The sequence below is a fragment of the Engraulis encrasicolus genome, chromosome 1 (assembly GCF_034702125.1).
Source record: "Engraulis encrasicolus isolate BLACKSEA-1 chromosome 1, IST_EnEncr_1.0, whole genome shotgun sequence".
NCBI lineage: Eukaryota > Metazoa > Chordata > Actinopteri > Clupeiformes > Engraulidae > Engraulis > Engraulis encrasicolus.
The window spans coordinates 10089874-10107081 of NC_085857.1; the positions used below are offsets into that span (position 1 = coordinate 10089874).

At 42.2% G+C, this 17208-nt stretch overlaps 2 protein-coding genes across 2 annotated transcripts; both read left to right on the forward strand.

The window, feature by feature from the left end:
• The first annotated feature begins 8552 nt into the window (after positions 1 to 8552).
• LOC134447680 (histone H4) lies at positions 8553 to 8915 on the forward strand. Its single transcript, XM_063197272.1, has one exon. The coding sequence runs from the start codon at positions 8559 to 8561 to the stop codon at positions 8868 to 8870; it is 312 nt and encodes a 103-aa protein (XP_063053342.1). The 5' UTR covers positions 8553 to 8558; the 3' UTR covers positions 8871 to 8915.
• A 1526-nt stretch (positions 8916 to 10441) lies between these two features.
• LOC134447636 (histone H2B 1/2-like) lies at positions 10442 to 11396 on the forward strand. The gene has a single exon (XM_063197195.1). It carries the CDS (start codon positions 10443 to 10445, stop codon positions 10815 to 10817), a length of 375 nt encoding a protein of 124 aa, XP_063053265.1. The 5' UTR covers position 10442; the 3' UTR covers positions 10818 to 11396.
• Positions 11397 to 17208: the final 5812 nt, after the last annotated feature.

Genomic DNA, 17208 nt, shown 5'->3' on the forward strand with positions numbered 1-17208 from the left:
ATTAAAAATAAAAGGGGGGTGACACAGGGATAAAGTTTGGAAACGGCTAGAATGTTAGGTAACTCAATCAACCAATAATTTCAGGAGTGGGTAGATATATAGAGAGGAGAACAGTTTTAAGAGTTCATCCATACGTGTCATTGCTTTGTTGTAACAAAATGCGATCATACTCGCAATACTGTGTTAATGTAAGAATCGATGTTATTATCAAGCCCAGTGCATGGTGGAAGTAGGCTGTGAATAATGGCAAGTAGACGTCTGGGAAGGGCGAATGGGACTGGTCTCGGTTTGTCTGATTTATAACCAGACCATAAATCCACAGAACTCCTTAAAAAAGGGGGTCGTGCCAGACCTGATCCTACATGTAAAATCTAGTAGGGGGGTGTGTTGTTTACGATTGCAATGGCTGTTTAAGTTGGGCATACGTAGCCATAGCCTCAAGCGTGTCAGTCTGTAGATCTATTCAAACAAACATCCATCGCCTTTTTCCACGTCTCCCCCACGCGTCTCCAATTGTATGAGAGACAGTGTTCCGTCTGGTACCCTCGCTGAGGATTAAACTACATGACGTCCTTTGTAGGCAGGGAATGATTTGTGCCAAAGCAGAATGGGATTTTCCCGAAGTTATACTGGTCTCAGTTCTGTGAGATGCCAAATTGCTGAGACGCTTTTCATAGCGCAATTAAGACAGACGGCCACTTCAGGTGCTGAGAATATTCACCCGTCAATTTAAGTGTGATTATTGCTTTTAGTGAAGCCCTTCCCATTTGGTTTAGTGTTGAGATGACATGAAATGCGGTGCATAGAGCGACTGTGGAGCCTTGGGCCACACCTGGATACTACCCCATTGTGAGTCTGAAGAGGACTTGCAGGCTTTGTCATATATGCAGGTCCTCGTCGCCTATACCTTTGGGTGAAAAAATGAAGACAAAAAATGCCTAGCCTTGTCCATTTATCCCCAGCGTTAACGTATTGAATGCACCTCAGAAGCAAATCATACCACTTGTTACGTGCTTCTACAAACCACACTAGGCTACAGTACCATTATTACTTCAGTCCAAACTCTGTGGGCCAGTGGGGCGGCCAATCCCATCATGTACTCAGAACATGCCAAAGTTAATATGCAGATCACCAAGCCTATCAGTAATTTTAAAAAATCCTTGGGTTCGAATAGCTGACGTCCGTCCATGCACCGTGCTGTCCCCCACTGTGTGGTGATCTACCGCTGCTTGTGAGTGGACAACCTGGGCTTGGAGCCCCAGTTGAAACCCATTTAGACTAGGGCAGAATAAAATACAGTGAAACCCTTCAGAAAAAAGAGGTTAGCGGCAAGAATTTGGAGGGAGGAAACACGTCGGCTAAACATGCTAGTTCCCATTTAAATTTAGAGGGGTGCTGAATCCTCAGATATATTAGGTTTACCAAGCTGAAACTGTGATGTTTTTAAGACTGGCTAAGGGTTAGCCTAACTAGCATAGCTCGAGTTCAGTACCTATGGCGAATGGATGGAGATGCTTTGTCTCTTGCAATATCTGTTTGAACCAGGGTTTGCTCAACTTGTCACCTCAAATCTCTGTATGCTGATGCTCCACCCGACATGTGTAACATGAACTATTTGTCTATATTTTGGCAAACCACTGGTTTCAAGAGGGACTGACTTTCAAGATGGCCTGACTCATAAAATGTAACACAAAAAGTCTCCATACTCAATGCAAAATTACAAGGATGGCACAAAACATCCAGCTTGGTAAATCATAATATTTCTAAATCAGAACCCCCCCAAAATATGTGAAAATGGACTATTTAACCGACTTTTCTTCAAATATTGCCACTAGCATTCTTTTTTTCTTAAAAATTGTTACTAGTACACAACTCGTGGCAAAAAATCGCCGAAAATACATTTCAGAAAAAGGGATCTAACAGCAAATTAAATTGATATACCTATAAGAGTTGAGGGTGGTTGATTCTAAAAATTATGTTTGCCAAGAACAGATTTTGAGGTTTTTAAGTGTGTTAATTAGCATAATCGCATAGCAGTCATATACCGCCGAAATGGGTCCCATTTGCACGTGAAATCAGACACCTTTTGGGACCCGACCCGACCCCGGATTTCAATCATACTGGTGTGCCTTTTTTAGTAGCGCAAGGTAGGCCCACCCAGAACTCGCGTCTGGTTTGAATCTGACACTAATATTAAGGGAGAGAACAGACTATGGGAAAGGTTCACATGTGAGGGTAGGACACTATAGGCCTACATTCAGCCTTGAATATATCAGTCAGTGTTAGTCACAAAAAGATGCTGGTGGTGTTGTTTGAAAGCTCTTTTCCGGCTCTACATATTACACAATCAGCTTGGAAGACAACGACTCTCAGAAGATGAATTATGATAAATTGAAAAATTAAAAATTGAATATCTAAAAAAGCTATATTTTAAAATGGCCAGTTCGTTGTCCAAACGTAGCTGGCAATGTCATGAGCAACAACCTCAAATGCTCGGTGTTTGGTTCGTTCTTCATTTCAGAGAGAATTTGACTCACAGAAATATGGCATTCATACAGACCACTTACTAATACATATGGTAATCGCCATAGTAGCATCACCATGACAAAACAACAAAAACAAACCAAAAATGGTCAGTGTCCATGGTCCCAGGTTTCAAGGAAACTAAGGCAGATGTCATTTATACACCAAATGATGGATGACTATGTGAATATGTTTTTGAACATTCCTTCTCTGTGTACCTTTTGTGCCATCCTCCCTTTACCGTACTTTAAAAAAGATAATCAATGGCTACACTCTCATTTTGTACTCTACCAGTGCATTTTGAAGCAGCGAGCTGTGTCTTTTGTAGATAATGTATAAGTACGTCCCGTTGGCAGTAACAGGCTCCACTACCAGAAGCACATCCTGATGATCCATGACAAGTCTATCTGGTCTGAAGGGAAAAGTGAAGGATGGAGATGGTCCATGAGGATGCAGGAAGTTCAGTTTCACCTCTCCAGTGCTCGGCATACATTCCTCAACACATGCTAGCCACCAGTTGCCATCATATACTGCTACAACATACCCTATGATGCTTGAAATAAATGTAACGCATTCCTTTACTGAGCTCACTCTTTCAACTCTGCCTTCTCTGAATTCTGAAAATGGCCTAACTTCCACTGTGTCCATTGACAATGGGCAGAAGCTGTGTAGTTTTTGAGTACCTGGAATAGTTCTTGCAGATTCAAACCTTTTCAACAGGTTATCAGCTTCATGATGGTACATCTCTGTTGTGGCAAACTGGCAATGGATGTTCTTGACATTACCCTTGACAAATTCAAACAGTTGGTATGGCGTTACAATTTAATTGTCAATAGGACGTTGCAGACTTGCTCGTGCAGCAAGCCATTTAACTGTCCCTCCAACGCCATCACATGGACCTTTGCCATATGATGTGGCAAAAAAGTGCCACTCTGCAGGTATGTGAAAATCTGCCTCGTGGTGGCACAAATTTGTTATGTTTTTAAGGTTCTTATATTGTGCAGCACAGCCATCAGAAAAATATATGATCTTCTTTGGACGTTCTGTCATTGATGAAGTGTCATTGAGGAACTGAATTAGGAGCTTCTGAAACAGATGTACAGCAATTGTATCGTGAATGTTGCAGTCTGAAATAACAACAAAACAGATTTTTTTTTCCAGTTTCAACTGATCTTGGTAGTAGCATACAAATGGATGGATTGTGGCCTTCACTGGTTGTCCCAGTGAAATGATTGAATAGCATCTTGAACTACAAAACCATAGTTTTCTGCAATCTGCTACCACTAAAAACGTTTCTAGTTCAAGGGAGTCAGTCAAGGATAAAGGTAACTGCAACCGGACGTACTTATACATTATCTACAAAAGACACAGCTGCTGCTTCAAATGCACTGGTAGAGTACAAAATGAGAGTGTAGCCATTGATTATCTCTTTAAAGTACGGTAAAGGAAGATGGCACAGGTACACAGAGAAGGAATGTTCAAACATTCACATATCATCATTTGGTGTGTATAAATGGACATCTGCCTTAGTTTCTGAAACCTGGGACCATGGACCATTTTTGTTTTGTCATGTGATGCTACTATGGTATTACCATATTATTAGTAAGTGGTCTGTATGATGCCATATTTGTGAGCCAAATTCTCTCTGAAATGAATAACGAACCTAACGCCAGCATTTGAGGTGTTGCTCATGACATTGCCGGCTACGTTTGGACAAGGAACTGGTCATTTTAAAATATAGCTTTATTAGATATTCAATTTTTAATTTTTCAATTTATCATAATTCATATTCGGAGAGTTGTTGTATTCCAAGCTGATTGTGTAATATGTAGAGCCAGAAAAGAGCTTTCAAACAACACCACAGGCATCTTTTTGTGACTAACACTGACTGATATATTCAAGGCTGAATGTATAGTGTCCTACCCTCACATGTGAACCTCTCCTAGTCTGTTTCTCCCTTAATATTAGTGTCAGATTCAAACCAATGCAGTTCTGGGGTGCTACCTTGCTACTAAAAAGGCACACCAAGTATGATTGAAATCCGGGTCGGTCGGGTCCCAAAGTGTCTGATTTCACGTGAAATGACCCGAGTTCTCTTTAATTAAACATATTTCATAAAAAGTCCAATAAACAAATATCAACATAATGTATCAATATGACAAATATTATAATGAAATATATAAATCACCATATGCTTGATTAGCATTAGCGCCCACTGTACTGCAACCACTATACTGCAACTACTATATTGTAACTTTTTATAAACGTTGTTATTAATAAACTACCTTGTTTTATTGCCTTAATTCCATCCAACATGTTTAATAAATATTTGGTTATGACTCCTGCACTATTTTAGCACTTAAATATGACATTTAACCTTAATGCTATGATATTTAACAAATTGGTTTAGAAATAATAATAAAAAAAGAAAAAAACGTTTTGCTCATTTTAATATGCAAATTAGAAGGTTTAAAACTCAGAATTCAGCTTGGTAAACACAATATTCAGAATCAGCACCCTCAAATTATGTAAAAAACATGGTTTACCGGCTTTTCCTCAAATTTGCCGCTAGAACTCCTCTTTTGTGAAAATTGTACTAGACTAATTCAAAACTTCATTTTTTCGATATGACACAGAATATTTTTAATCAGACCTAAAGACACACCATGGGACTTGTTTAAAAGCTGAGAACCTCAGCTTTCCATAACTGAAAGCGGTATCTTCCTAGCATCTACCAATCCGAAGGTAGCCTACTTTATGTGCGGGGTTACCTTTCTAAAGATAGCGTTTTGTTTCCTTGGAAACGGAGCGGAGATGAAGCAAGACCAATGAGCCAGACAGACTGACGAAGCGATAAATGTAGGCCTATGTCATTTGATTCGGTTTTGCATTATTATGGATGAATTTCTAATCTTGACATTCTAATGGACAATCTGTACGAGTTTCAAAATGCGTTTTTATGTAACATGGGAGTAAAATGTGTTAACAGTACGCCCGTCTGGGATTTGTTAGCTAGTCCGCTAGTTAGCTATATAGCAAGTAAGTAATAGATATTAGACTCGATCTGTCTCAATGGCCCAAGCATAAACAAAGAAACACCAGGATGTGGATGTTTAATATCAGCAATTTGTCAAAGCAAAACATTCTGAAAATATTCACAGAACCAGTTCATTTTATCCACAGCCTTGAGTGTCGGCAAATCTTTCCACTTTTGACATGATGTAGTGTAGAGACCTAGCACTTGCTAGCTAACTAGCGGGCCAGCTAGTTTAACAAATCCCAGACGGGATGTAAACACATTTACTCCCATATCACATAAAAACACATTATGAAATTCGCATAGATTGTCCATTAACATGTCAAGATTAGAAATTCATCCATAATAGTGCAAAACCGAGTCAAATAGCGTGTGCGTAACACATAAACCGCGTCCGTTTCCAAGGAAACAAAACGCTATCTTTAGAAAAGTAATTCCGCACATAAAGTAGGCTACCTTCGGATTGGTAGATGCTAGGAAAATACCGCTTTCAGTTATGGAAAGCTGAGGTTCTCAGCTTTTAAACAATGGTGTGTCTTTAGGGTCTAATTAAAAAATATTCTGTGTCAGGTCGAAAAAATGAAGTTTTGAATGGGTGTCAATGGCTCCAAGCCCAGGTTGTCCACCATTTCAAATTCGCGCGCTCCCGTGATGGGGAATTCTGACGTAACTACAACCCAAGAAATGATCAAAAAAGGAGACAGGAACAGCAATTCAACAACAAGTGCATACAGTATTTAAGCAGCACAAAACAAATACCTTTATGCAGAGTAAAGAATCACCCTCATAGCTAATGTGCTTAAATGTCTGTGGTAGCTGCTAATGTGTGCCAAGTTCAAGTAAAACTGTTGCCAAATTGCATCCTACGGCCTTTCCCGGTTATAGACAACCACAAGCTGCTATTAACGACAAAAACCTGCACTCTATTGATGGTATATGAGTGGTGATACCGAGCTTTTTGAACGGGTTCAAAGTTAACCGTTGGACTCACAGCATACACTTGTACCAATTTAAAACAGAACTCACCCTGTACTCGATGAAACAGTCGGTCGTCGCGTTGAAGTAACTTTAGGCATGATCTGCACTGGAGCTTGCCAACTCTGCTCTTGCACGAGTAGCTATGTTGAAAAGACGATTGAAAACGGTTTCTTGACGCTCGTTGTCCATTTCACAGGTGCAACTAATCACTAAAATGGCGGTGTGTGTGTGTGTGTGTGTTTGTTTGTGTGTTCCCGCCAAATGTGAGGGGTGGGGGAAGGGGAGGGGGGTTGGTGGTGCGTGCATGGGTCATTTGCATACAGATATCTGTAACGTCATTTCGCCTAGTCAAAACTGTTATTCTAGATATCTTTAATTACATTTCGACTAGGCAGAATGAACATTACAGATATCTCCAATTTGAGATATCTCTAATCAAAAATCATTTTCCAGATATCTATAATTGGATAGTGGATATCTACAATTACATTTCGCCTATCCATAACTCCAGTATGAGATATCTAAAACGTCATTTTGACTAGTCGTAACTCCAGTTACAGATATCTGCAATTGAATTTCGCCTAGTCAAAACTCAATTAAGGATATCCAAAAAGGAAGATATAGATATCTTGAATTAGAAGGATTTGAAGATATCTTGAACTGACATTTTGACTAGGCGAAATTCAATTGTAGATATCTCGAATTGCAATTAAAGATATCTGCAATTCAGTTGCAGATATCTGCAATCTATGTTGTGGATATCCAAAATAGAATTGCGGATGTCCAAAATTACATCACCCATTGAAATGAATGGCAAACGTGACGTCATTTGCCCTATCCAGAATTCATTACGGATATCCGAAATGACAGTTACGGATAGGAGGAATGTCGTTGCGGATATCTGAAATGCTAATTTTGACTAGGCGAAACCGAGTTACAGATATCTGCAACACATATCCATTCTGGCTATTAAATGTTAAAACCGCTTGCCATAGGTTTGCTTCGATTTGGCCTCAGCTCACGACTTGATCATTCCGCTTCAACGGGCGTTCAAATGCATTTCAGCAAGTAGGAGGTCAGAAACATCCCATCTCCCAACCCTGGGGAATGCACCATTAAACCACATCAAAGTTGGTGCGGCAATTTTACCCCCCCCCCCCGTCTGGATAGGGTTAAAACAAGATAGGCCTACTGTTCTAATTTGGACAGGGAATTGGTTCCAGCATTTCGCAGCATAATGACTAAATGCCATTTCATTTTTAGATGAAATGCCGTTAGATTAGGCTACTTCCACGGGGTTTTGATAGACTCACCTTCGATTTAGGCTATTGATAGCTCATCTCGACAGAAAATCTTATCTATGCATAGGGTTTTTGCAACTATAGGCCTATTTTTCTTATCATTACAATGAGTAATCCAATTATTCCACGGAGTATTATTATTGTGAGATAATAATATAAGATAATCCTTTATTGTCTCTTCAATAGAACTTTTGTTTGGACATGAGAGTGTGATGTACACCAAAACATAGCACAACAGACAGACAAATGACACACACATGTACACTGAACAAGGAAATATGTAACATATACGGACAGCTTATGTTAATATAGTTCTGACTGCATCTTGGCCCATAGGCCTACCAATCAGCAAACATTCGTCCAAAATGGTAATAGTAATAGTAAACCAAACATATTGCACTCATCCCTTTCAGAGGGCTAAAAAAAAGAAAGATTAAACAAATAGTAATGTACATGCATGTAGTGTGTAGGGTGCGACTGCTCTGCAGTTGAAAGGTTGTAACAATGTATAGGCCTACTCGTGTGTTGCTATTAGAAGGGCACTGCGCATGTCACCAAGATGGATAGCTCACATGCTCCCGCCATAACTGTTTCGAACTCACAAAGGGAGGGGCGCTTGGCCCTAGTAAGCATGGTTTCAAGCAGGTCCTCCTGTCTGCCATAAATAAGCGGGGCTCATTGTGAGATGGTACTTGTCTTTGAGATTACAGAGAGACAACATGAGTGGACGCGGCAAAGGAGGAAAAGGTCTTGGAAAGGGTGGCGCTAAGCGTCATCGCAAAGTCCTTCGCGATAACATCCAGGGAATCACCAAGCCTGCAATCAGGCGCCTGGCTCGCCGTGGTGGTGTGAAGCGTATCTCTGGCCTCATCTACGAGGAGACCCGTGGTGTGCTGAAGGTGTTCCTTGAGAACGTGATCCGTGATGCCGTCACCTACACCGAGCATGCCAAGAGGAAGACTGTCACAGCCATGGACGTCGTCTATGCTCTGAAACGCCAGGGCCGTACCCTGTACGGCTTTGGTGGTTAGGACTCCCAGCTTCTACTACAACCCAAAGGCTCTTTTAAGAGCCACCCACATATATATAAAAGAATTTCCAATACCAGTGTAACTATCTTATAAAACAAAGGTTAAGATTAACTAGGCATGTGACAAATAAACTGCCTGTGACATTTAACTATCCATTAGGCTAGTCTTACATTAGTAGGTCATCTTCTGACATGAAAACAGGCCTACACAAACATTGGGTCTTTCTCAAATGCAAGGCCAGTGTCCTTCCAAGTGTATCAGTCTAATTAGTCACGCCCAGTGATTGGATACTTTTTGGTGAACTCTACAGAATATCCAATCACTGGGTATGACTAATAAAGGGTATCCAATCACTGGGCATGCCTAATTAGGCTGATACACTTGGAAGGACACTGGCCTTGCATTTGAGAAAGACCCATTGTTTCCTGGAATAGCTGTCGACAAAATCCTCTCTTCGCTGAGTGTAGGCCTAATGCACTACGACGCAGAGCCTACTTACAACCATGCATTGAAGAATAATATTTATGTTTAACACGCAGCGTTCGGATACCTGGTTGAGTAATCTAACGACACTGTGCAGATACCACAGCCAGTAACAATTGGTGCATTCCCCAGGGTTGGGAGATGGGATGTTTCTGACCTCCTACTTGCTGAAATGCATTGGAACGCCTGTTGAAGCGGAATGTTCAAGTCGCGAGCTGGGGCAAAAGCGAAGCAAACCGACTTCGCCCCATTGACTATCGTGATGTCATCACAGCAATGGCAGTGCACAGTGTTAGGAATAGTTTATGTTGCACATCACCATTCTATGGACAAATAAACTTGATTCGGACAGGTTAACGGTTGCAAAACAACAACCTGTTAACTTTTCTAAGGAGTAGTTTATATATTGACATTGCGTATTTCAAAGATGAAATGCGGATAACGCATGATGTTGTTTACATTGCTGACATCTTTGAGAAGTGGATATGTAGTTTTTGTCCCTCCATGTTTGTAGTTTGTTTGACTTGCTGGTTGGAACGCTTTCAAGTGGGTGGTAGCTGCCTTCTTGTTGCCTACTAGGAAGCTCCTACCTCTGGGGAATGCAGTTATCAACTCGAATACTTCAAAACGGTTTACTCAAGAGATGAAAGAAAGACGAAATGCGCAAATGTGTGTGATGCATAGGCCTAGGCCTATCGCATAACGTTGCTATTGTGCCCATACGTCAAAGCGTTATCCTCTTTTCTATAGGCCTAGTTCAAGTCAGGAACGAGAAATGACAAAATATTGAATGTCCAGCGTTAAATCGACGTCGAATCACTGCAGCTGTTTTAGTGTTTTGTTTTTTCATTTAGCAAATGTCTGACAAAGAGCCTTTGCGGGAATGAGGATGGGGGAAGGGCAGGAGACAAAGGAACGTTGGTGTGGGAGGAGTTGTGGGCTACTCCGTTCTCGCCAAAATAACCAATCCACGCCGGGGGATGAAGGGGCTGGCTTGAGGTACGAATCCCTTTTTTGAGTGAGTCGTTAGCGTAGGCTTGGCTATAAATAGGCTGGGCACATCTAATAACTACCCATTTAGAAATCGCCATGCCTGAGTCAGCGAAGACCGCGCCCAAGAAGGGTTCCAAGAAAGCCGTGAGCAAGACCGCCGGAAAGGGTGGTAAGAAGCGCAAGAGGACCAGGAAGGAGAGCTATGCCATCTACGTGTACAAGGTCCTGAAGCAGGTCCACCCCGATACTGGGATCTCTTCAAAGGCCATGAGCATCATGAACTCTTTCGTCAACGACATCTTCGAGCGCATCGGTGGCGAGGCTGCCCGCCTGGCGCATTACAACAAGCGCCATACCATCTCCTCCAGGGAGATCCAGACCGCAGTGCGTCTGCTGCTTCCCGGTGAGCTCGCCAAGCACGCCGTGTCTGAGGGAACCAAGGCCGTCACCAAATATACAAGCTCTAAGTAAAACCCATCCACCTTTTCCAAACCCAAAGGCTCTTGTAAGAGCCACCCACAGATTCCATGCAAAAGCAATTCTAGCCAATGTCTGTTTGTCCGCTATGATGAAACACTAACCTGTCAGTATTTCTAGCCCGAATCAATTGTATGTTTTCTGTTCCGAATTTGCAAGGGAATGCGCTTACTTCACAGATCGGCTACTGGGCATGTAGGAACGTGGGCTTCTAGTTTTTCGTTTATCTGTTAGTATCACTTAAAGGACAAGTGCTTTAGTTTCAACATTGAGCCCATTTTCAGAGTTGTCTGCAATGTATTCGAATCCCCCCTCACCATTTATTTCATGTTTGCTACTGTCTTGGTTGGCTAATTTGGATTTCACATCAGCCGGCTTTAGAAGAATGGTCGTCTATGGGTCCAAATATGTTCCTGAAGCCAACTTTAAAGGAACAGTACGCCTCATTTCAAGAAATTGCTCATATAGTTGAGCCCTAATACAATTGGACTATGAGAATGCATATGATTTTTGTTCTCTACAGTATTTTCATTGCCTAGTTTAACAATAGCCATATTAGGCCTAGGTGTACCAATGCAGGTCTATGGGAGCAAACAAAATATAATCAAATGTACTTATGCACCAGTAAAAGGGAAGTCACTTGCGCTATAACCTTCTTGGTGCGTCCAGTCCAGGACGGTATACAATGTAGAGTAAACTGGTCCAATTCGGAAAGACTAGGCCAGGGATGACTGGAGCACTCAGATACTTTTAAGTATTTTATTGTGGTGCAAACATAATGACTGACGTTTCGACGCTGTGTGCGTCTTCTTCAGAGTCAAACCATACTGTACTTATGCACCACTTTAAAATGAAAGGAAAAATCACCAGAGTGCAACATGGTCATTTAATACTGTCCAGTGTTCACTTGTGGCTTGATAATGATCCCATTTACTTCCAGTGATTATGCTACAGTACTGTGCTAATGATTATGATACCAATAAATCTAACCACTGAAAACACTGACAAGAATATATGCACATTCATGAATAATACTTGGAAATACTGCAAATATGTGAGAATCAAAAAAGGGTGGACTGTTCTTTTAACATTTGTTTTCAAGACAGTGCAACTCACAACGTGCTGAGGGGTATTCACTAGTATGGCATAACCTTTTGTAGCGAAACGTGGTTTCTGTCATGTTTTATGTAGCAAATTGTTTTTTTTGTCTTTAATTCACAAAATGGAAAATGAATAAATAACAGAAGCCATAGTTTGCCATAGTTTAGCTATTGCAAAGCCTATTGAAACCAAATCTTAATATTCCAAATAACGGAGACGGCAGCAAACGTTAAAAATGTGAGGGGGGCTCTAAAACATTAAAGACAACTCAGAAAAGGGGCTTAATGTTCAAAATAGTGCAGTTGTTCTTTAAAGTAATCCGGGTCAACAAAACTTTGGGACAGATTTACCTATATTTACTTTCGGCTTTCTGTTGGCAGCACACCACCCTGAGCGATGGTCACACATTGCCCACAAAGCAAAGTTGCCTTCAACTTTTAAAACAAGCATTGTAAAGAAACGCAAAATACACGCACTCTCAACCCCGTAGCAGTGGTCGCGTTGTAGCCCGTTGTGCGCACATCCGTCTAAAAAATATTCTGGGTGCAGGACCAGCAAAGTCACATGAAAATTGAAAATAAAGTCCGCACACCAGGCTGATGTCTGATGAAGGGCATGCTGCCCAAAATGTCACATTGATTGAATGAAAAGAAACGGGAGCCTGGTGTGCAGACCCCTCTCCCTCTCACACACACATACAGACACACACACACACGCACGCACGCACGCACACACACAAAAACAACAGCAAAACTGGCCACACATTTGCTACTGCTATGTACTGCCCATGTGTTTTCAGCCAAGGGCTTCAGAAAGGTGGCCTAAATCAGCGGTTCCCAAACTTTTCCCCCTGCACACTCCGTTATATATTTCAATGTGGTTCGCACACCCCTTAAGCAAATATTTTGGTGTGCTGATGGCCACACAAGTATAGATTCACTGCAAATGATGCACAGTCGTCTTGGGGAATCCTCTTTTCCAATAGTCTAGGAGTTAAACTACACTTTTATTCAACCCCGGTTTGGGAAACACTGGCCTAAATTAATTCAACATGATTGTGTAAGGCCTGGAGCTCTCGTCAAGGCCCGAAAGTCCGGGATGCATGTGGAGGACATGACGTGTTGGGAAGTGTTGTGCGGAGAATTGTGCTGCAAAAAATAACTAATAGCAATCTTATTTATGTTTTAGTTTCAAGTAATTTCTGCTGTCCAGTGGTTTTCCTCCCCTCAGCCAGGGAACACAACAAGGGGGGGCTAGGCGTGCACAGAAAGGGACAAGGTGGTGCTAAAGCACCTGCCCTTTGCCCTACTGGACAAAAAAATGCCCTATTTCAAAGCTTTTTTTTTTTTTCATTTCCCGGGTGCAAGGAGTGCAAGGAGTCCTCATTATATTGTATGCAGGGCTCTAAATGGACACCGGCCAACCGGCCACATGCTGATGACATTTCTGCTCGGCTGGTAGAAAATACCAACTTACTAGTCACTTCTTACCAGTGGCGGAACAATTGGCCCCAGACCAAAACACTGATGGCCACAAGTATTGATAAAGTATTGTCATTTAATTTGGCAGTTCAAACAGCCTCTGTTGGGATAAAAATCACAGCTGAATGGCATTGAATGTAATCGGATTTTGTCCGTTTTATGATGTGTGTGTGTGTGTGGGCGGGTGGTTCACAAGCAATAGGAGCCATTTCTACACATTCATTCACACATCATTGGCTTGCGAATCATTTCTGCACATTTCTACACATTCACATATCATTGGCCATTCTGTTCCAGCCCCTGACATTGTTTCGGATCTCTTCGAATTTCATTACACTTGAACTTATTCACTGCCATTTCTAATTTGGTTGCGCAATGCTGCTTTAACAGTCAACATTGCATTATTGCAGACTGTCACATTGTAATTGTTTTGTTTTGTTTTATTGTATCGTTGCAATCTGCTATATACAGTGCACAGCAATTATGGGCACGATCGTGATGAAGCAGTGCTGCTTTTGCTAGGCAGTGGGCATGCGCACTTTGCCAGTTTGATGCATTCTGGTTAGAATAGAATGCATCAAACTGGCAAAGTGTGCATGCCCACTGCCTAGCAAAATCAGCACTGCTTCATCACGATTGTGCTTAATGAGTTCACCCAAGTGGAAAAGTAGGGGGGTTTCTACACAGGAGACAGAAGAGAGTTGGACGGATGGAGAAATTGGTTGGTCGCAACCTGATCTCACCAACGGTGGAGGGAGCTTTGTGTAAATTTTGTTCCAGCCCTATTTCAAATATATGTTTGCTTTCTGTATGTGTAGAGCGGTAACATAATGTTGTCTTGAAAGACAGGCCTACCCGTTTGGCCTTGTTTGTGTCTCATTTCAACAAAACATGACAAGCAAAATGCACGATCTGTGTTTGAATGTGGTTGAATGTGTTACCTCTTTTATTCGTTTTACCACTTCCAAATAACAACAACATGTGAGTTTGCTGTTTGCCCCATTTAAAATGTTAACCACTGTATTGCTGGAATGCTGGATATGTTTTTAATCAATTATGCTAAGGAATGTTTTAGTGTGTTGATGAATTGTTGTATTGTTAATTGTATTATTATTTCTCTTTTTTTCCCCATTCCCAGCTATACGAAGAGGTGAGAAGCTAATGGGAGAGGGGCAGGCAGGCTTGCCAGATGAGGCTGATGATTTCCAGCCCAAAAAATGCTCAAAACCCGCCTCGAAGCACAAAATCCCGCCCAATTCTATAGATTTCTCTCAAAAATTGGGCTGTTTTTTTTTCTGCTAAATGCAATTTTTACCCGCACACGGCCATCCTAAGCAGCCCAATTGGGCGGGAAACAGCCCAATCTGCCAACACTGGGGGCAGGGCATAAGGGACATTAATGTGGGGGGAGTGCAGATGGAATGCCCCCTCACTTCAAAGTAACCAATCCAGGCTGAGTAGGAGGGAGCATGCTTGTAACAGTGCCTGGTTTGAGTGACTTGTTCGCAGAGTCGTTGGTATGAATACAGGGCACTCAGGGCACTCACATCATACTTGACCCAGCAAAATCCTCTCCCCCAAAAACGACTCAAAGGAAATGGTGAGTTATCCAGTGTAACTGATAATTTGTAATGTGCTGCAGTAATGTGTAGTGTCTGTCTGTGCGTGTGTCTGTGTTTTTTTGCCAGCTTCTGCATAGGATTCATGAACACAGTCCTTTCACTTTGTGCACACCAAAATACCAGTTATTATAAAGTATGAATGTATGGATAAGAATCTGGAAATGTAAGAATAGCCTACGGTTTGACTTTGGTAGTGTAGTGTTGCTAGTACACATAGGAAAAGATAAAATATGAAAAGCTGAATACAGACAGTAGTGAAACCTATTCCAAAGTGTTACCTCATTATGACTGAATGTGTAAATACTTTTCTGCATAGCCAATGACAAACTATCTGGTGTGTGTGTGTGTGTGTGTGTGTGTGTGTGCGTGTGTGCGTGTGTGCGTGTGTGCGTGCGTGCGTGCATGCGCACGCGTGTGTGCATGTGTGTGCATATTTTTCCCTGAAACAGACAACGCGGGACATGGATCCAACTTTGGGCCAGACGCAGCCCATGGCATCATCATCATCTTCTTCTTCACACCCTGAACCCCTCATCCTGCTTCCCTCAGTCTCACCTGCTCTGCCCTCCTCTTCCTCCTCCTCCACCTCATCACCATCACCATCATCTCGGACCCTGGCCTCGACCTCGACCTCTCCTGCACCGGCCAGGCCACCCAAACAGCGGCGCTTGGATTACGGCGACATCCTTGTCAAGCGTCTGGAACAGCTGGATGAGCGTTGGCAGGAGACGGAGGAGGAGGAGGACGGAAGGCGTGTGTTGCCACCTGACTGCGTCTCCTTCGGGCAGGAGATGGAGGAGGAGGACGGCAGACGCGTGTTGCCACCCAACTGCGTCTCCTTCGGGCAGGAGATGGAAGACGGGAGACGCGTGTTGCCACCCGACTGTGTCGCCTTCGGGCTGCTGGTGGAGAGTATGGTGGCCCGGATGAGAGAGGAAGAGAGGGACAGTGCCTTTGCTGAGGTAGTCGCCTTGCTTTCTGAGATACTGGCTCAACACGAGAGAAGAGAAGGACAACTCCAAGACACACAGCCTAACAGTGCTGCTGACTGACGCCGCTCACAGCATTCACACTTGCCATAGACATTTGCATTTTCTATTGTTTGCTTTCGTTACACATGTTCACACATCGTTGACCTGCTCATTTTGTTCCACCTTGTAAAACTGTTTTCATTGCTCTATGTTTCTCACATAGATAGTCTGTCGCAACTAATTCCTCACCCCTTCCGATTGGGGTCCACAGAGACTATTTCTGTATTGTTCACTTCAGTGTCACACATTCACACACCATTGACTTCAGGGCTGGATTAAGATGGCCTGGGGACCCAAGGCTACAGGTTGCTGTGGGGCCCTCCGGAAAGAAAATTTCACAACAAATTCACATAAACAGTGTCATAATTATGTGCTAGGAATTAAGCATAACATGTCTGCCAATTCTATTCAACATGACATGATTTTTTCAATATTGCATCTTGTCATAATTCTGCAATTTTTCACTTCTGACTAATCAGGGCCCCCCTGGCAGGTGGGGGGCCCTAGGCTGCAGCCATATCTAGCCTGTGCGTTAATCTGGCCCTGATTGACTTGAACATTCTGTTCCAACTCCAAAAATTGATTATGATTTTACCCATGTCCTATTCACTGAACCACATTTTTCAAGCAGTTATCCAGTGCCATATATCCCAAATGACCTGGTTTTACCCATCTAATGCAGCAAATGAAGAGGTAGATCGCACTCAGGTTCTTCTTTTCTTCTTTTCATTTTTTTATTTTTTATTTTTTTTACATTGAAGCAGAAAAGCAGACAAACATTGACACTGACGAAGGCATGAGCCGAAATGTTTGTCTGCTTTTCTGCTGCAATGTAAAAAAATTAAAAAGTAAAAAAGAAGAAAATAAGAACCTGAGTGCGATCCACCTCTCCATTTGCTGAGTTTATTCAACTTGGAGACGCACCACACGGAAGAGAGCGGTGTACAAAGGTGTAGGTTTGGCTCGAAAAGTGGTGGGGACATTTTAATAGCAAATTGTCCGGATATGCTGTTTTATATTTGTGAAAAAGTGATGGGTACAAGCTAGGTTTATCTCAAAAGTGGTATGGACATGTTGATTGACTAATTGGACTGATGAAACCAGACCATTTGGAAAATGTGGCATTGTATTTTAGCTTCTGAATCCCAGT

Bases quoted from the DNA above. Each gene is read 5' to 3' on its own strand.
- LOC134447680 (XM_063197272.1), top strand. From the start codon at position 8,559: ATGAGTGGACGCGGCAAAGGAGGAAAAGGTCTTGGAAAGGGTGGCGCT.
- LOC134447636 (XM_063197195.1), top strand. From the start codon at position 10,443: ATGCCTGAGTCAGCGAAGACCGCGCCCAAGAAGGGTTCCAAGAAAGCC.